The sequence below is a fragment of the Argopecten irradians genome, chromosome 1, assembly GCF_041381155.1.
Source record: "Argopecten irradians isolate NY chromosome 1, Ai_NY, whole genome shotgun sequence".
NCBI classification, from domain to species: domain Eukaryota; kingdom Metazoa; phylum Mollusca; class Bivalvia; order Pectinida; family Pectinidae; genus Argopecten; species Argopecten irradians.
The window spans coordinates 73,639,234-73,663,253 of record NC_091134.1 but is presented as its reverse complement, the minus strand read 5'-3'; the positions used below and the strand labels follow the sequence as shown (position 1 = coordinate 73,663,253).

At 37.9% G+C, this 24,020-nt stretch overlaps 1 protein-coding gene across 2 annotated transcripts; it reads left to right on the top strand.

Moving 5' to 3' along the window:
* The first annotated feature begins 501 nt into the window (after positions 1-501).
* On the top strand, positions 502-20,572 carry LOC138307674 (ciliary microtubule associated protein 1A-like). 2 transcript variants are annotated; one of them, XM_069248496.1, is made up of 5 exons: positions 502-641; positions 12,045-12,467; positions 17,611-17,735; positions 18,758-18,898; positions 19,296-20,572. In XM_069248496.1, exons 2-5 carry the CDS (start codon positions 12,068-12,070, stop codon positions 19,386-19,388), a joined length of 759 nt encoding a protein of 252 aa, XP_069104597.1. In that variant the 5' UTR covers positions 502-641; positions 12,045-12,067; the 3' UTR covers positions 19,389-20,572. The 2 variants fall into 2 exon arrangements, with proteins under 2 accessions (XP_069104597.1, XP_069104606.1); XM_069248505.1 differs by lacking the exon at positions 502-641 and adding an exon at positions 11,106-11,258.
* Positions 20,573-24,020: the final 3,448 nt, after the last annotated feature.

Sequence of the window (24,020 nt, the reverse complement as noted above, 5' to 3'; positions counted from 1 at the left end):
TTACGTAAAGGTGTTAAAGTTCTATTTTAGGAGATATAATTACCTATTGTAAGTAATTGCATTATGTATGCCATTTTAGACATGCCTATTTGCTCGCTAAAATGGAAACACAATACTACTCATTCTATCAATTATAACAATAATCTTAATATCAAATATATATTTAAATAATATTTGATATTCTATTTGTTTATTTTTTTATATATTTTTTTAATATGTACTCACTGATAATATGAATTGATCGAAATAGAACATAGTATAACTATTTTGTCTAATCATCAATATTTGATATTTATTTAGTTGTTTGTGGAAATGATATTGATATTTTTCACAACAATTATAGCTGATGCATGTTAAAATGATACAATATAGAGCGACCTAGTGCGATGCCATACAATCAGGTAAATACTATACCTATTGCAAACAAAGGGACATTACTCTATAACTGCTTCCGTTTCGATTACCTCCCTTGTTACTAAGGGCGCACTTGGAAACCTTGCTACCAATGACAATCGTAGAAACTGATCACGAGGTGCACTTCGTGACGTACGCGTGTTTGTTTGACAACCTTTCGCGGAGAGGAGATAAGGAAAGGTAGCCGTATAGATTGCATTCTGAGTTCACTTATCTGCCATAAGAAGGTAAGTAAATTGATAATAGCCTATTCTATCAGATTTAAGACATACAGACGGTCATTGAAAGCAATACTAGTCAATATATGCACGATAAATGTATTTTTCCAACCGGTGTCTTGTTCCATAGCCTATCTCTGCATCGGGTTCAAGCGTATTATTTGTCGATCAAGTAAAACATGTCGTGACAGTAGGCGATGGAAGCAAACAATAAGAGACTTCTTATGTGTTTGTGATAAGATTACAGATTAAACTTGAATATTTTAGCAAGTGTTTGATATTTTAATCTAATTTACGGAATATAATAATCATTTTATGGAATACAGCTACACGTGTTTGGATCGAGTTGGTAGCGATCCAGAATGTCTGTGCATGGTAACCCAACTGTATAAAATTCATTCATGATCATATTGATCTTAATTGTTATGCTTGTCATAATCATAACATTAAATGTTGATGTATGTTGTTGTTATTAGTTTTATGGTTAATGGTTACCGACTTACGCATCATAAAATTGACATGAATGCTCTTAATTATTGGTTTCCTATAATTAATGATTGTTTGATTTTAGCCAATCCACTCTGTCATATTTATTACTTAATGATTTTGGATTCAAGGAAGGGTTTACTACAAGTTAACTTATCTCTTAATATTGAATGTGATTTGATGATACATTTAAAGGCCCACTACCTTTCCGAGTAAAAAATTAAAGATGAGGGTACAACACCAATCAAAAGTTTCCCTGCATACTCTTATGGTAACAGTGAAGTTTCATTTGATGAAAAGTGTACTATTAATGTTAAGCTATTGGGAATAACTGTTTTACATTCCCTTTTGAAAAATCAAAAGCTGTTTTAGAAAATAAGTGGGCCTTTATATATATGAAAATTTTTAGGTCTTCTGAGACTAAGTCTCAAGAGACCTATTCTAATCGCTTTCTTTCTGTCGTCGTGCGTCGTATGTCCGTAAACAATTTATATTTTCGACTTCTTCTCCAAAACTGCTGAAGCAATTTCAATGAAATGTTGCACAAACCTTCTAAGGCATAAGGCCAATTAAAATTGTGAATTATATGGTCCTTACCCCCCAGGGGGCTGTGGAAGGGGCCAAAAGGGGTAAAATTGAATAAAATTTCAAAAATCTTCTTCTCTACTCACAGATGTGGTAGAATCAAATAATCTTCATAGATAGAAAGGTCTCAAGGCCCTCTACAAAAATTGTGAATTATATGACCTTGGGGTCTCACGTTACCCCCTGGGGAGGGGTCAAGTTAACTTATGTTTATATAGGAAAAACATATTTGTGAACATTATTTGTCCAATTTTCATAGGAAATTAGTCAAACTTGCTTAGAATTATTAGCCTAAGATATAGCATTTTAACATCCATATCTGTCCTCGATGACCCCCTGGGGGACCAGAGGGGCAGGACCAAACAGGGTCAAAAAGGTTAAAATTTCAAAAAATACTTCTAAGTTCACAGGTTTGATGGAAGCAAATACTCTTCATAGTCTAAAAAGTCAAATTTAACAATCACTGACCAACTTCAAGGCCCAGCATACAGTGTATATATGTCTTTAATTTGTTTCATTATATATTCTAACTCAGGTGACCGTTAAGGCCCATGGGCCTCTTGTTATTGCTAGATTTGTGTTTCTTCACTTGGGATTTTTTATTACAATCAAGTCTTCCCCTAATAATTCTGAAAAAAGGAAGATGAGCTGGTTATAATACGCTATTAAAGAAAGAACGGGGCGTAAACGACAAGAATAAGAAAGGATACCAAGTATACCAGTACCAGTATACTTACTACTTTTCTCCTGATACTGACCTCAGGCCTATATCTTCATATGATATTCATATTTTAAATTCTAAACATTAATTGCAATGCTATGCAACCAGAATTATTTAAATAAATTTAGGGGTCAATGTGTCATTTCTATCCCTCTCAAGTGTGGTCGTGGTAGAAAATTTCTTGATTTGATTAAGATGTTCCTACTTCACACTAGTTCTACTTCTCTGGGTTTCAAGTTCAAATTCCAAGTGGGACAGTTGGCATGTAGTTTAACCATATGTTGATGGTTTTGCTGTGGATAATCTGGCTTTCCTCTTAAACTTGGTACCTCCCCATTAACAATATTTTCTGAACATAATGATGATTTGTTACTGGACAGCCATTCTTTTTGTTTTGTTTCCAACATTACTAGCTTGGGTTGTAAAAATTTAAATAGATACCACCAAAGATATCACAATGAAATCACTGTATTATAAATCACTTCTTTCCGGCTGTTCACAGTTGCTAACATGACTTTTAATATGGCCTACGACTTATTTATGATATCACACAGTATACATTCCTATACCTAAGTATGTCAAACACCTTTGCTAGCTTGTTCGATTGATTTTAGAGTTTATTGAAAAATGAAGAGATTTTTTATTTGTATAAATTGATAATGCTATATATCTTTACTAAGTATATAAGGTGATAACAAATCTCCATTGTGTTATTACTTAGTACAGTTTACTCTCAGCAAGGCGATGGTATCATTGATCGATGATCAGAACATCTTTCCATTGGTCATGAATTAGTGATGATGTTGAGCTTGGCAGGAATGTATTAGGCCACAAACATTCACCTGAGATATCTTTTAAAAGCTTCAACAAAAAACTGAAAGTAAACAAAAAAATGTTCAACTATAATAATTGGATACTTTTGAAACAATGAAAAGAAAAAAACACTATGGATGAACATACCGTATATTGGGAAATGGATAAGATTTCAGTATGGATGATACCTCAGGTGTCTGACCCCTACACTTACACAGACCCCTACCTCAGGTGTCTGACCCCTACAATTACATAGACCCCTATCCAGGAGTCTGACCCCCTACACTTACACAGACCTCTACCTCAGGTGTCTGACCCCTACAATTACACAGACCCCTACCTCAGGTGTCTGACCCCTACACTTACACAGACCCATACCTCGGGTGTCTGACCCCTACAATTACACAGACCCCCACCTCAGGTGTCTGACCCCTACACTTACACAGACCCCTACCTCAGGTGTCTGACCCCTACACTTACACAAACCCCTACCTCAGGTGTCTGACCCCTACACTTACACAGACCCCTACCTCTGGTGTCTGACCCCTACACTTACACAGACCCCTACCTCAGGTGTCTGACCCCTACACTTACACAGACCCCTACCTCAGGTGTCTGACCCCTACACTTACACAGACCCCTACCTCTGGTGTCTGACCCCTACACTTACACAAACCCCTATCCAGGAGTCTTACCCCTACACTTAAACAGACCCCTACCTCAGGTGTCTGACCCTTACACTTACACAGACACCTATCTCGGGTATATGACCCCTACACTTACACAGACCCCTACCTCAGGTGTCTGACCCTTACACATACACAGACCCCTACCTTAGGTGTCTGACCCTTACACATACACAGACCCCTACCTCTGGTGTCTGACCCCTACACTTACACAGACCCCTACCTCAGGTGTCTGACCCCTACACTTACACAGACCCCTACCTCAGGTGTGACCCCTACCTCAGGTGTCTGACCCTACACTTATACAGACCCTTACCTCAGGTATCTGACCACTACACTTACACAGATACCTACTTCAGGTGTCTGACCCTTACACTTACACAGACCCCTACCTCAGGTGTCTGACTCCTACACTTACACAGATACCTTCATCAGGTGTCCGACCCCTACACTTACACAGACACCTTCCTCAGGTGTCTGACCCCTACACTTACACAGATACCTACTTCAGGTGTCTGACCCTTAAATTACACAGACCCCTACCTTAGGTGTCTGACCCTTACACATACACAGACCCCTACCTTAGGTGTCTGACCCTTACACATACACAGATCCCTACACTTACACAGACCCCTACCTCAGGTGTCTGACCCCTACACTTATACAGACCCTTACCTCAGGTGTCTGACCCCTACACTTACACAGGCCCTTACCTCAGGTGTCTGACCACTACACTTACACAGACCCTTACCTCAGGTGTCTGACCCTTACACTTACACAGACCCCTATCTCAGGTGTCTGACCCTACACTTACACAGACCCTTACCTCAGGTGTCTGACCACTACACTTACACAAATACCTCCTTCAGGTGTCTGACCCTTACACTTACACAGACCCCTACCTCAGGTGTCTGACCCCTACACTTATACAGACCCTTACCTCAGGTGTCTGACCCATACACTTACTCACCTACACAGGCCCCTACCTCAGGTGTCTGACCCCTACACTTACACAGACCCCTACCTCAAGTGTCTGACCCCTACACTTATACAGACCCTTACCTCAGGTGTCTGACCCATACACTTACTCACCTACACAGGCCCCTACCTCAGGTGTCTGACCCCTACACTTACACAGACCCCTACCTCAAGTGTCTGACCCCTACACTTATACAGGCCCCTACCTCAGGTGTCTGACCCCTACACTTACACAGACCCCTACCTCAGGTGTGACCCCTACCTCAGGTGTCTGACCCTTACACATACACAGACCCCTACCTCTGGTGTCTGACCCCTACACTTACACAGACCCCTACCTCAGGTGTCTGACCCTTACACATACACAGACCCCTACCTCTGGTGTCTGACCCCTACACTTACACAGACCCCTACCTCTGGTGTCTGACCCTTACACTTACACAGGCCCCTACCTCAGGTGTCTGACTCCTACACTTACACAGACCCTTACCTCAGGTGTCTGACCCTTACACATACACAGACCCCTACCTTAGGTGTCTGACCCTTACACATACACAGACCCCTACCTCTGGTGTCTGACCCCTACACTTACACAGACCCCTACCTCTGGTGTCTGACCCTTACACTTACACAGGTACCTACTTCAGGTGTCTGACCCTTACACTTACACAGACCCCTACCTCAGGTGTCTGACCCCTACACTTATACAGACACCTACCTCAGGTGTCTGACCCCTACACTTACACAGACACCTACCTCTGGTGTCTGACCCCTACACTTACACAGACACCTACCTCTGGTGTCTGACCCCTACACTTACTACACTTACACAGACACCTACCTCTGGTGTCTGACCCCTACACTTACACAGACACCTACCTCTGGTGTCTGACCCCTACACTTACACAGACCCCTACCTCTGGTGTCTGACCCCTACACTTACACAGACACCTACCTCAGGTGTCTGACCCCTACACTTACACAGACCCCTACCTCAGGTGTCTGACCCCTACACTTACACAGACACCTACCTCAGGTGTCTGACCCCTACACTTACACAGACACCTACCTCAGGTGTCTGACCCCTACACTTACACAGACACCTACCTCAGGTGTCTGACCCCTACACTTACACAAACCCCTACCTCAGGTGTCTGACCCCTACACTTACACAAACCCCTACCTCAGGTGTCTGACCCCTACACTTACTCACTTACACAGGTACCTACTTCAGGTGTCTGACCCTTACACTTACACAGACACCTACCTCAAGTGTCTGACCCCTACACTTACACAGACCCCTACCTCAGGTGTCTGACCCCTACACTTACACAAACACCTACCTCAAGTGTCTGACCCCTACACTTACACAGGTACCTACTTCAGGTGTCTGACCCTTACACTTACACAGACACCTACCCCAGGTGTACACAGACACCTACCCCAGGTGTACACAGACACCTACCCCAGGTGTCTGACCTTTACAAAGTTTACACAGACCCTTACCTCAGGTGTCTGACAGTGTACATGGGAGGCCGACCTTATTGACCCTGGCTGTTAATAGGACGTTATACATGGGAGGCTGTCCTTATTGACCCTGGCCGTTAATAGGACGTTATACATGGGAGGCCGTCCTTATTGACCCTGGCTGTTAATAGGACGTTACACACAACAGACAGTATACATGGTAGGCCGATCTTATTGACCCTGGCTGTTAATAGGACGTTACACACAACAGACAGTATACATGGTAGGCCGATCTTATTGACCCTGGCTGTTAATAGGATGTTACACACACACAACATACTGCATACCTGGGAGGCCATCCTTATTGACCCTGGCTGTTGTCCTAGGGCTGAAACGATTAGTAATTTTTGTATTCGATTATTCGGTCACATGTAATCGATTACTAATCGATTAATCGTTTGAATTGAAGGCAACTATATTGTTTCACTACTGACAACAGTACTGAAAACGTCCAACATGTTTTGGTATCAACTAATAATAACACCTACTGTACGATATTACAAAATATAAGCCTACCAACAAAAAAGAATATATTTATTTACAAAAAAACATATTTTATCCCAAATCGTCTTCTGTAACATCATTTAAATCCAGTCTGCTAACCCGCTGTTTTGACGTGACCTTCACACGTACGACTAATCAACCAAATCTGGGTCGTCACGGAGCGACATGACCAAATTTTCGTCAATGAACTTTTTCATTTCCGTGATCAAAAAAATAAATTAAATCAACAACTCTTATTATTACTATTCAATTAGAATATGAACAAAAACATTCTTTTTATATGATAAACACATGCAATAGTAAAAAATGTTCAAGATTACTGCTCCTTCGCGTTCAGGCGGCGATTAGGCCTCCGTAACGTAACAACATGAAGTCGATCGCTAGTGAAAATTGGCAAACAGCGTGCTGCAAGCTTTCTCATGACATCCTCTTTTTCATTGATTAATGACTTTAACTTCCACAGAGACGTAATTTAACAAGTATTTCTCACATCACATATGCTTTGTTGAGTTCAAAACATTTACATAAAGAGATGAAACTCCAGTCGGAATGGCTTACTAGGAAATCCAATATCTGTCAACGTGTTTAGTCAGCTTAAAATGCACTTGCTATGCATGTTACGATTAACGATTAATAAAATCTTAAATCGATTATCAACGATTAGCTTCATTAATCGAATCGCCTCTGATTATTCGACTAAATAGGACGTTATACATGGGAGGCCGTCCTTATTGACCCTGGCTGTTAATAGGACGTTATACATGGGAGGCCGTCCTTATCGACCCTGGCTGTTAATAGGGCGTTACACACACACAACAGACAGTATACATGGGAGGCCGTCCTTATTGACCCTGGCTGTTAATAGGACGTTATACATGGGAGGCTGTCCTTATTGACCCTGGCCGTTAATAGGACGTTATACATAGGAGGCCGTCCTTATTGACCCTTGCTGTTAATAGGACAGTATACACGGGAGGCCGTCCTTAAATGACCCTGGCTGTTAATAGGACAGTATACATGGGAGGCCTTCCTTATTGACCTTTGCTATTAATAGGACAGTATACATTGGAGGCCATCTTATTGACCCTGGCTGTTAATAGGACAGTATACATGGGAGGCTGTCCTTATTGACCCTGGCTGTTAATAGGATGTTTTACACACATAACAGACAGTATATACATGGGAGGCTGTCCTTATTGACCCTGGCTGTTAATAGGACAGTATACATGGGAGGCCGTCCTTATTGACCCTGGCTGTAAATAGGACAGTATACATGGGAGGCTGTCCTTATTGACCCTGGCTGTTAAAAGTTTTTCTCAGAAATTACTGAGTGAATGTCATGAAACTTGTGTTCCATTGGTTGGATGTGCATCAGGGTTTTATTTGTGGTGATGGAGGTTGGGGGGTGCCAATTCTAAGATGGCCACCAGGGGTTGAGGGACAGTACTCTTTGTCAGGGTTTTATTTGTGGTGATGAAGGTTGGAGGGTGCCAATTATAAGATGGCCGCCAGGGGTTGAGGGACAGTACTCTTTGTTAATGGTTTTCCATGCACTACTCACACACATGTTATTCTATTTATGTATACTTTAGTGTATATTTATATTTATAATTAATTAGGGCTTTTCACCATGTGGTGAAAAGACCTATTGTTTTTGTTCTGTTTTTTATTATTATTATTATTCTTCTTCTACACTTTTTTTGTGTCCAAAAGATCTTCAAAATGGTAAGAGCTATGCCAATGGCCTTATTGTTATATTGTATGGCATGAGTTGAAGGGGTGACCGCAACATTTTTAAGTAGGTCAAAAATCCAAGCTGGCCGCCATGACGTCATACCTAAAAAGTTTAAAACAGCCATAACTCAAAAACCGTTTAAGATACAGCAAATATTCTTGATGTTTTATGTAGACCGCTTAAAAGACTAACTTTTATTCAATTACAGCAATTGGGTCAAAGGTCAAACAAAAAAGTTCGCTATGAGGTCAAAGTTCACGAATTTTGATTTTTTTGATTTCGCGAAATTTCCTTTTACATATCGATGCAGAATGTCATTCTTATGAATTTGGTGTCTTTTATTTTTCGATAGCACTTCCGGTTAATGCTGTATGCCGTTTTGAACAATCCTTTGATCTTTGCTAAATTCCCGCCAAAATGTTTAACATTATATATTGTTGAACTGAATGACTAATATAGTCTGCAATTGCTATAGGAAAGACCCCTCTAATGTTCTCTAACGTTTGATATGATTTTCATCTTCATCAAAAAACAAAATGGCCGCTATGACGTCATATCTTAAAATCTAAAAACGCTTATAACTCACTAACAGTTCTTTTCACAGATTTCATCCAACAATATTTTTTGCAGATAATCTTAAGCGTTAACTTTTTCTCTCTACATGTTATTACAAAAAATGGCAACTTCCGGTTTCCAGTAAGGGTCAAATGTTAAAGGTCCTGTTTTTAACAAAAAACTTGAAAACTTTTCTCCTGAAGTTCTGTAAGGTCTAGGATCTTCATATTTCATATATAAGATGTCCAGGGGATAGGCTATAAAGTCAGATACTAGGAATGACCTTGACCCATATTCAAGGTCACATGAGTCAAATATGTTCAAATCTTTAAATGACTCAACAATAACCAAAATTACAAGAGTCTTCATACGTCCAGGGTCACAGGGGTCCAGAGTTTAAATATACATACCAGGGTATATATACTTAACATCACAGAAGTCAGATGACGTTAAGGCGCATTCAATCTCGTTATCATTTGCTCAAACGAATTTGGAAATATGAATTGTATTAAGATGAGAGTTCTCTTCGGCTGATCAAACTTCATGCAGATCTTCACTAAAACACTTTTATTCAGGGCTGAAAGTCAAGGTCATTTATTGGTTACAACTTCAAAACCCATACATTACCTAGTTCTTAACTTACCTGGCAATGACGGTATTGTAAACTAAATATAGTGAAAAGCCCGCCAAATTGTCTATGACAATTTCTAGTTTCTATTTGTTTTCATACTGAATCCAACTTTCTGATTGGCCGATACGTTTTCTTCATATTACTATAATGAAAAAAATCTTATGTTTATACATATATTATGTTATCATGTAGTCTGAAAAATCAATTTTAATTATAAGTATTAATGTAGCTATTTTTTAACTTCATCGGATTATGAAGTAAATTTTGTTTGCAAACTTTTATGAGAATCTGCTACAGAGATTCACAGTTTGTAAACAAAATTTCTTTTATACCTTGGTTCATTTAAAAAAAAAAAGGTTTCATCAACACTTAAAGAAATCTGAATGCTTGGTTATTAATGATTAGAAAATAAAAATCGTTTTTGTTGTAATTGGCGCCCAAGGAGCATAAAAATGTAAAAACCATGGGCGCTTATTAGTGAACCAAAAGATAAGTTGTGGACGAATAAGTCAGCAATATTTTAACTCTTTTGTACTCATGGTACATCTACTGTTAGGTAGAAGCATCACACATTTGTAAAACATTGTAAAAACCATGGGATGGGGTGTTTCTACAACTTCAACTCCTTCTCCTTCACAAAAGGGGAGAGGCACTTTAGGGGGACGGGTGCTAATAATGGTGAATACGGTACACAAAAAAAAGTTGGAAAGGGTTTTAAGTAATTTATTATGAATTGACATTTGGTTGAACACTTGCGTAAGGCCACTGGTAAACATGTTAAAGACTGCGACACACATGTTTGGACAGATTTCACTAGTTATTCTGTAACATTATATAACATCTCACAATTACACATAGGTAGAACTCATTTTCCCTGTCCTTTTAAAGATCGTACAGATATTCTCGTCTCTGTAAAGAAGATTTTTTTTTACCTAAAATTTCTTAATTTATTACAGGTAACCAAAAATAAGAGTTAAAATAGGGCAACATAAAATGCAGGTAAAGGTCTCTGGGGGATTATTAATACGGCTAAAAAAAAAATATTAATCCTTTTAAGTTCAGTTTTTAAGGCCTGTGTATTGTGTTTGACAAAGAATATATCTACTTAAATCCTCCTAATGCCTTTGTCCCAGGCATGCCATTTAAATGAACAATGGGGCGAGCGGCCTAGGTTCACCGTGTGTATTAATGAACCTATAAAGGCCTGTGAGCTGGTTGCTGGGTAGCGATCTCCAAACAATAACTCAAACATTCAGTGCTAGAATCATTGTAGTCTAGCTATATTGGTTTCGTCCACTCTGTGGTGTGTGTGATGTTTGTAAATGTCTCTCCTGTCCGACACTAATAGATAACTTCCCTGGCCGCTTTGTCAATTTATTGACAAGTTTTTGTTTGTGGGTTTAAGGTAAGATTGTTTACTTTGTAAAAATGATTGTTTGTTTAGATTTGATAGTCTTATCTTACTGTTATTGTTACAGAGCTACTGTGGACTGACCAAAATCTGATGGCTACGTTTTTGGTTTCTTTATCTTTTAGTCATCATACTTGTTATTAATTCTAAATTATGATTTTTTAATTTAAGTAACTACATGTATATAATTTCTCATATGAGTATGAGCAATGTTGTAAAGATTTACCATATGGACTGATATGATGTGTTGACTATAATTATGATACTATGTATTAGTTTGTTTGCCTAGTGATTTTGCCATGCTAAGTGCTTTGAAGTAGTAAATGCTATAGGGGTTCTATTAGATTGTAAAGTGTAGCTAGGGACATGTCAATTTCAACAGACCTGCTCTACATACACCCATGTACGATTTCAACTTTAACAAACTTGAAAATTCACTTTGACATTCAGTAAAAGCCAACAAGAGTTTAAGGAAATGTGATCATCTGCCTCGTATGTTTTATGAAACATTTAATGAATGTAATTTTTAAATGAATGATGACGTTCTTCAAACTTCTAACACTGGATGGTTTAACTGATTTATTCTAACTCTATATAATAGGTAATTAATTACTTCCCCTTAATAAAACATTACAAATAGTTAAAACACTGCTGTACGGGCATTATGTTAATTGTAGAAATCAACTCAAACTTGTGAAGTCGTGGTACCATTATGTAAATCTTCATGTACAAGATTAAGAAGATGTACATTGCGATTAATGAACTATTGCTTTGTTTCAGGTGTGAGCAGACAGTGATTCATCATGGTTTACAATTATACGAAGCCTAGGGGGCCAATCGCTGCTATGTACAGCAGCCCTGGCCCATGTTATGGACTTCCTGGCTTAGTTGGACAAAAATCTCATGACCCTAGGAGTCTGCATTTTAAGGGACCTGCTTATCCCTTCGGAGTTCGTCACGGAAAATTCAGGGATGATTGCAGCCCCGGCCCTTGCTACTTACTTAACCCTAAGGTGTATAAAGACGGTACTGATGGAACCCCTCATTATTCACTTTACGGCCGTCAGAAGGACAGTTCCCAGTTCAAAGTGCCCGGCCCAGGTGCATACAGCCCAGAGAAAGTTGGCCCCACAGCTCACCACAGGCACCCCGCCTACAGCTTTGGTACTCGTCATCAAAACAGGAGGACAGACTGCACACCAGGTACGCACCCGGATGTTTGATACCTTGTGTTTTAATTCACCCGAGAGTTTGTTACCTTGTGTTTCCACCTGAGAGTTTGTTACCTTGTGTTTTAATTCACCTGAGAGTTTGTTACCTTGTGTTTTAATTCACCTGAGAGTTTGTTACCTTGTGTTTCCACCTGAGAGTTTGTTACCTTGTGTTTCCACCTGAGAGTTTGTTACCTTGTGTTTTAATTCACCTGAGAGTTTGTTACCTTGTGTTTCCACCTGAGAGTTTGTTACCTTGTGTTTCCACCTGAGAGTTTGTTACCTTGTGTTTCCACCTGAGAGTTTGTTACCTTGTGTTTCCACCTGAGAGTTGGTTACCTTGTGTTTCCACCTGAGAGTTTGTTACCTTGTGTTTTAATTCACCTGAGAGTTTGTTACCTTGTGTTTTAATTCACCTGAGAGTTTGTTACCTTGTGTTTTAATTCACCTGAGAGTTTGTTACCTTGTGTTTCCACCTGAGAGTTTGTTACCTTGTGTTTTAATTCACCTGAGAGTTTGTTCTGTTTCCTTGTGTTTCCACCTGAGAGTTTGTTACCTTGTGTTTTAATTCACCTGAGAGTTTGTTACCTTGTGTTTCCACCGATTGTTACTTGTTTTCACCTGAGAGTTTGTTACCTTGTGTTTTATTCACCTGAGAGTTTGTTACCTTGTGTTTTAATTCACCTGAGAGTTGTTACTTGTTTTCACCTGAGAGTTTGTTACCTTGTGTTTCCACCTGAGAGTTTGTTACCTTGTGTTTTCACCTGAGAGTTTGTTACCTTGTGTTTACCTGAGAGTTGTTACCTTGTGTTTCACCTGAGAGTTTGTTACCTTGTGTTTACCTGGAGTTGTTACTTGTGTTAATTCACCTGAGAGTTGTTACCTTGTGTTTTAATTCACCTGAGAGTTTGTTACCTTGTTTTCCCTGAGAGTTTGTTACCTTGTGTTTTAATTCACCTGAGAGTTTGTTTTTGTTACCTTGTGTTTAATTCACCTGAGAGTTTGTTACCTTGTGTTTCCACCTGAGAGTTGGTTACCTTGTGTTTCCACCTGAGAGTTGGTTACCTTGTGTTTCCACCTGAGAGTTGGTTACCTTGTGTTTCCACCTGAGAATTTTGTGTGTGTTAATTGTTCTGTAGCCTCAGAAGAGTTCAAACCACACATAAAACCTTACTAAAATGTTAACATATCAAAATTTACATAGAAGTAGCACTATGCTTAAAACATGTAGAACACGGTAAACAAAAATAGATCCCAAAAACTTTCTTTGTAAGAGATCAAGGGACATTCCCAAGAAAAATTCATTACTCTGGTTTATTTCTCTTATCCTTGTAAGTTTTGCAAGATTTTGAAGGTTCCATTTGGTCTATTGATAAACGTTTATAATTATATTAAGCTCCATCAATCTGGAAGGTATAACTATAAAAATGCCAGTAACATATACCTATTGTAGGATTAACTGATATTTTGATTGTATCTTAAGGATTTAATTAACTGCCATTTAACTGGTATCAAGTCAGAACATGCTTTGTAAGTCATTAATGCATACACATTTAAAAGGTTGTACATAACATTACCATGTGCTTACAAATTCACATCAGATAAAAGTATTTTAAACTGAAATGATCCCAACGATAAACTGAAATTAACTTTTTATAATTTTTAACTAATGTAATTTCAAACATTTAAAAGTGCAAAAACTGTGTAATCAAATAAGAACATTTTAACACTCACTTGAGAATTAATCAATAATATATTGACGGAGTGTCAGCACACCGTTAGGGATTGATTTTTACATTAACTCTCCACATTCCACAAATGTGTATTGACCGTCTGATAAGTATTGTTCAGTACTATTAGTACTTAAGTAGACTGGTCAGTTCTAGGTAGAAGCAGACTGGACATGTGCGTGTCGGCTTAAAACATAACACTAAACAGAATCTTATACATACAGTTAGAATGGCGATGTGGGTATTTAGAAGCTTTAGTCTCGGAATCCCCTATACTGGCTGTATGTTCTATAGTCCATCTTATTTAGAAGCTTTAGTCTCGGAACCCCTATACTGGCTGTATGTTCTATAGTCCATCTTATTTCGAAGCTTTAGTCTCGGAACCCCTATACTGGCTGTATGTTCTATAGTCCATCTTATTAAGAACTTTTAGTCTCGGAGCCCCTATACTGGCTGTATGTTCTATAGTTCATCTTATTTAGAAGCTTTAGTCTCGGAATCCCCTAAACTGGCTGTATGTTCTATAGTCCATCTTATTTAGAAGCTTTAGTCTCGGAACCCCTATACTGGCTGTATGTTCTATAGTCCATCTTATTTAGAAGCTTTAGTCTCGGAACCCCTATACTGGCTGTATGTTCTATAGTCCATCTTATTTAGAAAATTTAGTCTCGGAACCCCTATACTGGCTGTATGTTCTATAGTCCATCTTATTTAGAAAATTTAGTCTCGGAACCCCTATACTGGCTGTATGTTCTATAGTCCATCTTATTTAGAAGCTTTAGTCTCGGAATCCCCTATACTGGCTGTATGTTCTCTAGTCCATCTTATTTAGAACCTTTTTATTCTCGGAATCCCCTATACTGGCTGTATGTTCTCTAGTCCATCTTATTTAGAACCTTTAGTCTCGGAACCCCTATACTGGCTGTATGTTCTATAGTCCATCTTATTTAGAAGCTTTAGTCTCGGAATCCCCTATACTGGCTGTATGTTCTATAGTCCATCTTATTTAGAAGCTTTAGTCTCGGAACCCCTATACTGGCTGTATGTTCTATAGTCCATCTTATTTCGAAGCTTTAGTCTCGGAACCCCTATACTGGCTGTATGTTCTATAGTCCATCTTATTAAGAACTTTTAGTCTCGGAACCCCTATACTGGCTGTATGTTCTATAGTTCATCTTATTTAGAAGCTTTAGTCTCGGAATCCCCTATACTGGCTGTATGTTCTATAGTCCATCTTATTTAGAAGCTTTATGCTGTATGTTCTATAGTCCATCTTATTTAGAAGCTTTAGTCTCGGAATCCCCTATACTGGCTGTATGTTCTCTAGTCCATCTTATTTAGAACCTTTTTATTCTCGGAATCCCCTATACTGGCTGTATGTTCTCTAGTCCATCTTATTTAGAACCTTTAGTCTCGGAACCCCTATACTGGCTGTATGTTCTATAGTCCATCTTATTTAGAAGCTTTAGTCTCGGAATCCCCTATACTGGCTGTATGTTCTATAGTCCATCTTATTTAGAAGCTTTAGTCTCGGAACCCCTATACTGGCTGTATGTTCTATAGTCCATCTTATTTAGAAGCTTTAGTCTCGGAACCCCTATACTGGCTGTATGTTCTATAGTCCATCTTATTAAGAACTTTTAGTCTCGGAACCCCTATACTGGCTGTATGTTCTATAGTTCATCTTATTTAGAAGCTTTAGTCTCGGAATCCCCTAAACTGGCTGTATGTTCTATAGTCCATCTTATTTAGAAGCTTTAGTCTCGGAACCCCTATACTGGCTGTATGTTCTATAGTCCATCTTATTTAGAAAATTTAGTCTCGGAACCCCTATACTGGCTGTATGTTCTATAGTCCATCTTATTTCGAAGCTTTAGTCTCGGAACCCCTATACTGGCTGTATGTTCTATAGTCCATCTTATTTAGAACTTTTAGTCTCGGAACCCCCCTATACTGGCTGTATGTTCTATAGTCCATCTTATTTAGAAGCTTTAGTCTCGGAATCCCCTATACTGGCTGTATGTTCTATAGTCCATCTTATTTAGAAGCTTTACTGGCTGTATGTTCTATAGTCCATCTTATTTAGAAGCTTTAGTCTCGGAATCCCCTATACTGGCTGTATGTTCTCTAGTCCATCTTATTTAGAACCTTTAGTCTCGGAACCCCTATACTGGCTGTATGTTCTCTAGTCCATCTTATTTAGAACCTTTAGTCTCGGAATCCCCTATACTGGCTGTATGTTCTCTAGTCCATCTTATTTAGAACCTTTAGTCTCGGAATCCCCTATACTGGCTGTATGTTCTCTAGTCCATCTTATTTAGAACCTTTAGTCTCGGAACCCCTATACTGGCTGTATGTTCTATAGTCCATCTTATTTCGAAGCTTTAGTCTCGGAACCCCTATACTGGCTGTATGTTCTCTAGTCCATCTTATTTAGAAGCTTTAGTCTCGGAACCCCTATACTGGCTGTATGTTCTATAGTCCATCTTATTTCGAAGCTTTAGTCTCGGAACCCCTATACTGGCTGTATGTTCTATAGTCCATCTTATTTCGAAGCTTTAGTCTCGGAACCCCTATACTGGCTGTATGTTCTATAGTCAATCTTATTTAGACTTTACACCTTCTGTAGACTAAAATGTCTAGTGTGTTGAGGTCAGTAGATTAGCTTACAAAGTTCGGCAGTTTGTCTAAAATTAATGTCATCAATATTGTTTTATTCAGACAAACACTCGATATATATCTGCTGTAGTATATTTAACAGTATATGTGAGTTGACCTTAAATCTCATCTCTTCACAATTACAGTGCCAATTAATTCACTAGTCACCTGTACTTGTACTGAATTTGGGTGTTAGCTTCCCTACGTCACACATATTGAGTATCCTTATCACTGAGGTAATCATGATATCCATATCTAGCGCACAGGTACAGGCTCCTGACAAAAGTCAATGAAATTCTCAATGTAATTTGAGAGGCTTGGCTGATCTGCTACAGAGACCCTTTTGTGTACAGCTGATCTACCAGCTAGGTGTTCATCCGGGAGCTAATGGCTCTTTATACAAACATAAAATTAAATCAATAAATATTTACTGGATCATTATGGAACATTGTCAGACAATCCTTTTTATGTATTTTGATACCCACTGATAGCACCATATAAATGTATGTTAATAGTTTATGTTAGATATATATAATGGAGATAAAGATAATTAATTTCTATTAAAAAAGTGAAATATAAATCAGACTTAATCAAAAATTAAAATTGATATTTCATCCTTCCTAAAAAGAAAAGAAAAAATGTATGAACAGAAAATGAAATATATATACCTATAAGTAACATGATGTGTATTTTCTTACAATGCTTCAAAGATTTTGTTTAATTAATAAAGTTTTAAATGACTTTCAGCTGCTAACAAGTACACCCTTCCAAACATGACTGGTAAAACCGTTCAGAGTGGAAAGAAACAATCTCCAATCTACTCCATCACTGGTCGTCAGAATGTGGGAAACTTCAGGGAGGACTTGGCAAAGGTAAGGCTTATCTCCCCAGCATAGAACAAACAAAGGTAAGGCTTATCTCCCCAGCATAGAACAAACAAAGGTAAGGCTTATCTCTCCAGCATAGAACAAACAAAGGTAAGGCTTATCTCCCCAGCATAGAACAAACAAAGGTAAGGCTTATCTCCCAGCATAGAACAAACAAAGGTAAGGCTTATCTCCCCAGCATAGAACAAACAAAGGTAAGGCTTATCTCCCCAGCATAGAACAAACAAAGGTAAGGCTTATCTCCCCAGCATAGAACAAACAAAGGTAGGCTTATCTCCCTCAAGATCATAGAACAAACAAAGGTAAGGCTTATCTCCCCAGCATAGAACAAACAAAGGTAAGGCTTATCTCCCCAGCATAGAACAAACAAAGGTAAGGCTTATCTCCCCAGCATAGAACAAACAAAGGTAAGGCTTATCTCCCCAGCATAGAACAAACAAAGGTAAGGCTTATCTCCCCAGCATAGAACAAACAAAGGTAAGGCTTATCTCCCCAGCATAGAACAAACAAAGGTAAGGCTTATCTCCCCAGCATAGAACAAACAAAGGTAAGGCTTATCTCCCCAGCATAGAACAAACAAAGAAGTGAAATCAAGTGTGAAGTAGAAAAATGTTGAAAATGGAAAGGAATTGTTGAAATCCTAACTCAATGTAATGTATAGCTGACTTACATAGATAATGATTTGTTTTCTTCCTTATGTAGTATGCTGGTGTAGAGTTTGGTAAACAAGATTGTACACAGTAATTGATATTATTAGTATATTAAGCTATTTACACAGACTAATTGGTATTAATTAAGCTATTTACACAGACTAATTGGTATTAATTAAGCTATTTACACAGACTAATTGGTATTAATTAAGCTATTTACACAGACTAATTGGTATTAATTAAGCTATTTACACAGACTAATTGGTATTAATTAAGCTATTTACACAGACTAATTGGTATTAATTAAGCTATTTACACAGACTAATTGGTATTAATTAAGCTATTGTTTGCTTACAGACACCAGGACCCGGAACATATGATATTGCTGATATTAGTTCCTACAAATCTAGAGCTGCTTTGTACAGTATGACAAGTAGAAATTTGATGCCAGGTGATACAACACAGAAACCAGGACCCGGCGCTCACTGTCCAGAGACTGTAAGTATAAGTCTGTCTGGTCCCTCAAGGGTCTGGCTCACCCTCGGAGTTACCTCAAGGGTCCGGCTCACTCTGGGGGGTTACCTCAAGGGTCCGGCTCACCTTGGCAAGGAACAAGTCATCACATTCAATAATTTTAATATCTCTGTCATTGACATACTAGACTTGTTGATTTGATAGGTTCGTTTGGTTATAAGTTATGGAAAGTATTTTCATTTGAAACTTAAATAATTTCTAGTAAAATGAGAGCATTAATTAGTAGTGAAGGAACAAAGCGCAATGAATTTCTTTATACATTTCGTATGTTATTCTTATAACTTTTTCTGAAACTATTTCAAATGATGAATTGTCATGTTTACAGAAATATGTCATTAATATTTTTGTCTTGTTTTGACAGGTAAACATCAATAAGAAGCATGCCCCACAATATTCATTTGGGATTCGTCATTCACAGTACCTGGCTCCTCTGATAGTGGATTGTGTAGACTAACAACATCACACATTCTTGGATGATTTTAAATTTTTGGATAAAGACTCTTTTGTTTACAATTGTAATCTACAGTTAAATTCTGTAAGATAAGTTATTATACATTCCTGCCAATATATTTCTGAAATGTTATTCAAATTTTTTCTTTTAATTCTTGGACTTTGTTTCCATGCACTCTAACCGACCATTGGCTGTGATATCGCTGTTTTTGTGTAGTAGATTCTAGTTATTGTTGTCTTTCAGTTCTGTGTTTATTTTTCTCCCAGTGAGTTTTTAGAATATAAAGTAAACCAAGCTCAGTGTTAACGATGTCAGTATTAATACCGTATCACATTCAGGGTCAGATTGTTGGAAGTTAAAGAGAGGATTTATTTCTATATTTATATGTTACTATAGTCTGTGTGTAGAACCTTTGGTCAGGAGATTTTTTGGAGGTTATTTTTGTCGTCACATTTGTAACAATGGCACTATTGTGATAATGAACTGGTCATGTTTTTACATTCATTCATCTGTATGATATATCTGGTAATGTTCAGATAGCAAGTATTTATGAAAGATTATTTACATATTTAATGATTTTCAGTCCTTTGTATATAAACATTTTTATAGATTCTTTATCTTTTCGTATGCTGCAATCTCCTGGCTTATACATTGTAGATATAAACTAATGCTATCAAATCATGTATTGTGTGTGTCTGTATGGATGCCAATTTAAGTATTAAATAGCAAGCATTATGCTGTCATTTTCTGATCCAAAGGATGTTTTATTCAACATATGATACCATATGCCAAATTTTCCATTCCTTTTGATTCTCATATGTTCTGTAACTATTACCCCAACACTATTACAATTATTAAATATTGATTGATTGATTGATTGATTAAAATCAGATAATTTTTCATGCTCAGAATTAAGATCAAAAGATAATTGGTATTAAAAAGTTTCTGTGATTTATTCTCCGATCTGGGATCTAATTAAAAAGTGAAATGGGACAATCCTAGATGAAATTGCATTGCTCAATACAATGAACCCATTTGTCCACCTACCTAAGTATTGCCTACAAAATACCAGCACATATTGATCAGTATTTTTGTCCAGCGACACCTAGTAGTGTAGGTTTTGTTGTATATGTGCTACCTTTTTGTGGTAATGAACTAACAGATCAATAAAATGCCTTCATGCTATATTTAGTGTGTTTTTTTTTGCTTTCATTCCTTAATATTTCTGTAAGATGTTTATCAGGTGAACTATGCTAATCGCCTTTTGTCCATCGTCGACTGTTGTGCAACGATAAACAATTTACATTTTCTGCTTCTCCTCCAAAACTGCTGAAGCAATTTCAATGAAATTTTGCACAAACCTTCTAAGGCATATTGGTTCCCAAACCCCAGGGTGCTGTGGGAAGGGGCCTAAAGGGCTATAACTGACTAAAATTTCAAAAATCTTCTTCTATATTCACAGATGTGGTAGAATCTAATGCTCTTCATAGATAGAAAGGTCTCAAGGCCCTCTACATTAACTGTGAATTATATGACCCTGGGGTCTCTTGTTTCCCCTTTACTGTAATTTATATAGGGAAAACACATTTTTGAGAATTATTTGGTCATTTGTAATAGAAAATGAGTCGAATGTTGTCAGAATTAGCAGTATCAGATGGCCATTGAATTCTGTAAAACAAATTTTTCCATGACTGACCCCCAGGGGCCTTAGGGGCAGGGTTAAAAGGGGTCAAATAGGCTAAGATTTCAAAAATCTTGTTCCGACATTCTGGAAATGGTAGGATCAAATACTTTTCATAGATAGAAAGGTCTTAAGGTCCTTAACAAAATTGTGAATTATATGACCCTGGGGTCTCGATTCCCCCTAAGGAGGGTGTCAAGTTTACTATAATTTATATAGGGAAAGCACATTTATAAGCATTTTTGCCCAATTTTCATATGAAATGAGTCAAACTTAGTTAGAATTATTAACCTGATATATTTTTTTTTTCATTTTAACATCATATCCATATTGGCTCTGGCTGACCTCCTTGGGGAGGGGCGGGGCCAAAAGGGGTAAAAAAGCTAAAACTTCAAAAGTCTTATTCTGAAATTCTGGAAATGGTAGAATCAAATGCTCCTTATTGATGGAAAGGTCTTAAGGTGTTTTATAAAAATTGTGAATTATACGACCCTGGGGTCTCACGTTTGGTACTGACGTTTGGTACACTTGTTTCCGAATATATCAGCCACACAATGATAAATGTTTTTCGAGAAGTGTCGCGAAAAAAAACTTGCCAGCTGTAAACATGCACCAAGGGATGTACCGACGTAATTTTATAAATCGCCTGTCGTTAGAGCAGATGCTGGAAAAGAACTTTCCATCGGTACCTCCCTTGGTGTGACAATCTTAGCTCTGTTCAAATCCTTAATTTCTCACTCTCTCTTCAGGAGGTACCTAGTTCCGGTGTCATTACCATACGGTTAGTTATAAACAGTATTGGCTCAATATTCATAGGAAAAGAGTCAAACTTGATGATTTTTTTTTGCCTAGAAGATATAGCAGTCGTCCATATCGGTCCTCGCTGACCCCCTGGGGGCCCAGAGGGACGGGACCAAACAGGGTCAAAATTACTAAAATTTCAAAAAATTCTGAGTTCACAGGTTTGATCACAGGGACCTGGCACGATTTTTTTAAACTAACAGTATACATATACTGTATATATATTATAGTATCAAGGGTATGAACTCGGCTGTCGAGGAAAACGGACCTATTTGTTTAAAACCGTGATTATTTTAATAAATTGGTTCTATACAACATTGACGGATATCTTACCTTAAAGAGAAATAATTTATCTTTCCATTGAGTGCTTGATGAACAAAATTGGCCAAGTATTGACGAAGTTATGGCTTGATGAATCGGGAAATTTATGAAAAATATGCCAGGTAACTTTGTTAGACATTTCCCTGTCCGGTCGAAATGTCGTCTCGGCTCTAATGGGCACCTCTAAAATCAAGCCATAATCACCTAATATACGCTTGTGGTGTTAAACAGTACCCATAACTGTCGTCATCCACAATCTCCTTTGGAGGTGTCATGACCCGTACTTTGTAGAAACTCCATTTAAACATCGTGTAGCTCACTTACTTTAACCTAGTCCGAATGATTCTGACTATCTATCCGCTTTTTATATACTGACGTGGGCGGATGATAGTATCATAGCGAAATTTCGTACGTTTATTGTTCTTACATAATTGTTTATAATTTACCTGTGAATGTTTTGATAGTTAATTATTCAGATCTTTATATCTACCTTATGTCCTTATCTTTGTGGAATTACCGCCAATTAATATGACGCTCAATTCTTCACGTGTCAATCAAAGCGTGTATACTGTCGATATCTCTACCTGAGGCGTTGGTGTCATTAAGGCTTGGAAAGTCTTTTTTTTTACTGTATATCAAAGCACACACTCTATTGTCAAGACTTTCAATTGTTATGTAATTAACCTTACATCCGGAGTTACCTGCCAAACTGGACAGTAGACTTCATAAAAACGCCTTTTGATATTTGGAGGCCAGTTGGATTGCCAACGATCAACCGGACAGGACGGTCCACCATCGGACATTTATTACATATTTTCAATGTTGGATTTCCAAATAGAGAACAAGTGTGAAACAGTGAACTTATTGATGGATTGCCATCTACGGACATAATATACAGTGTCTACATTGGATTACCAATATCAGTGAACTTTAATTTTACCTTCTAAGCAATGTGCCACTATTTTATTAAATTATGATATGAAAACCAAATCAAATTAACAATACAAGAAACTAGTACAAGCCAGTCGAACTCTTTGTTTTGTGTCCTGCTAATTTAACCCAATATCAACGGTTCGAAAACAACCAACAATCATCAATCAACAATTATACACAGAACAAAAAAATTCTTATGAAAATAGTCAGAAGTCCGTGCTCTTTCAAAACGCCAAAAGTCAGCGACCCTCAACAGGGTCGCTAGTTTTTCAATGTTTTCTCTTTTCAGGTTTCATGTGATTTTTTTGACAATTGCATAGTTCGATAGAAAAATTATTTTTACACTACCTTCCATATCAATTATATGTGTAAACGACTATTAACAAATGCATTTCCTCCAGTTTCTTCGGACTTCGTCATTTTCAGCACGTTGTTTGTATATGGCTGCCAAAACCAATCTCGCGAGAATTTGAGTGACGTCAGAAAATGAAGGTTAAAAATCAACGGCTTCCCTTGACTTCCGGCGAGATTTTAATCACGTGATAACTTCAACCAATATGGACGATCTAGCCGGGAAATTTTGAGAAGTCTCAAAGAAATACCACAAGTTGCACGCTGAGAGATATAATTTACTTTTTTCAACATGTCAAGGTAGTGTAAAAATAATTTTTCTATCGAACTATGCAATTGTCAAAAAAAATACTAGTCTCGCATTCCCCAGACTCTCGCCGCTGAATGAGATCAGCCGAACGAGAGTCTGGTCCGGTTCGTATTTCCGTTTTGTGATTTCAAATCGAGGCTTACCGAAAAATCGGTAAAGCTTTTCATTGGCTGATAGCTACACACCCACAAATATGACGGATAAAAAAAAATTGAAAAAACGTTGTTAGCCACACTTA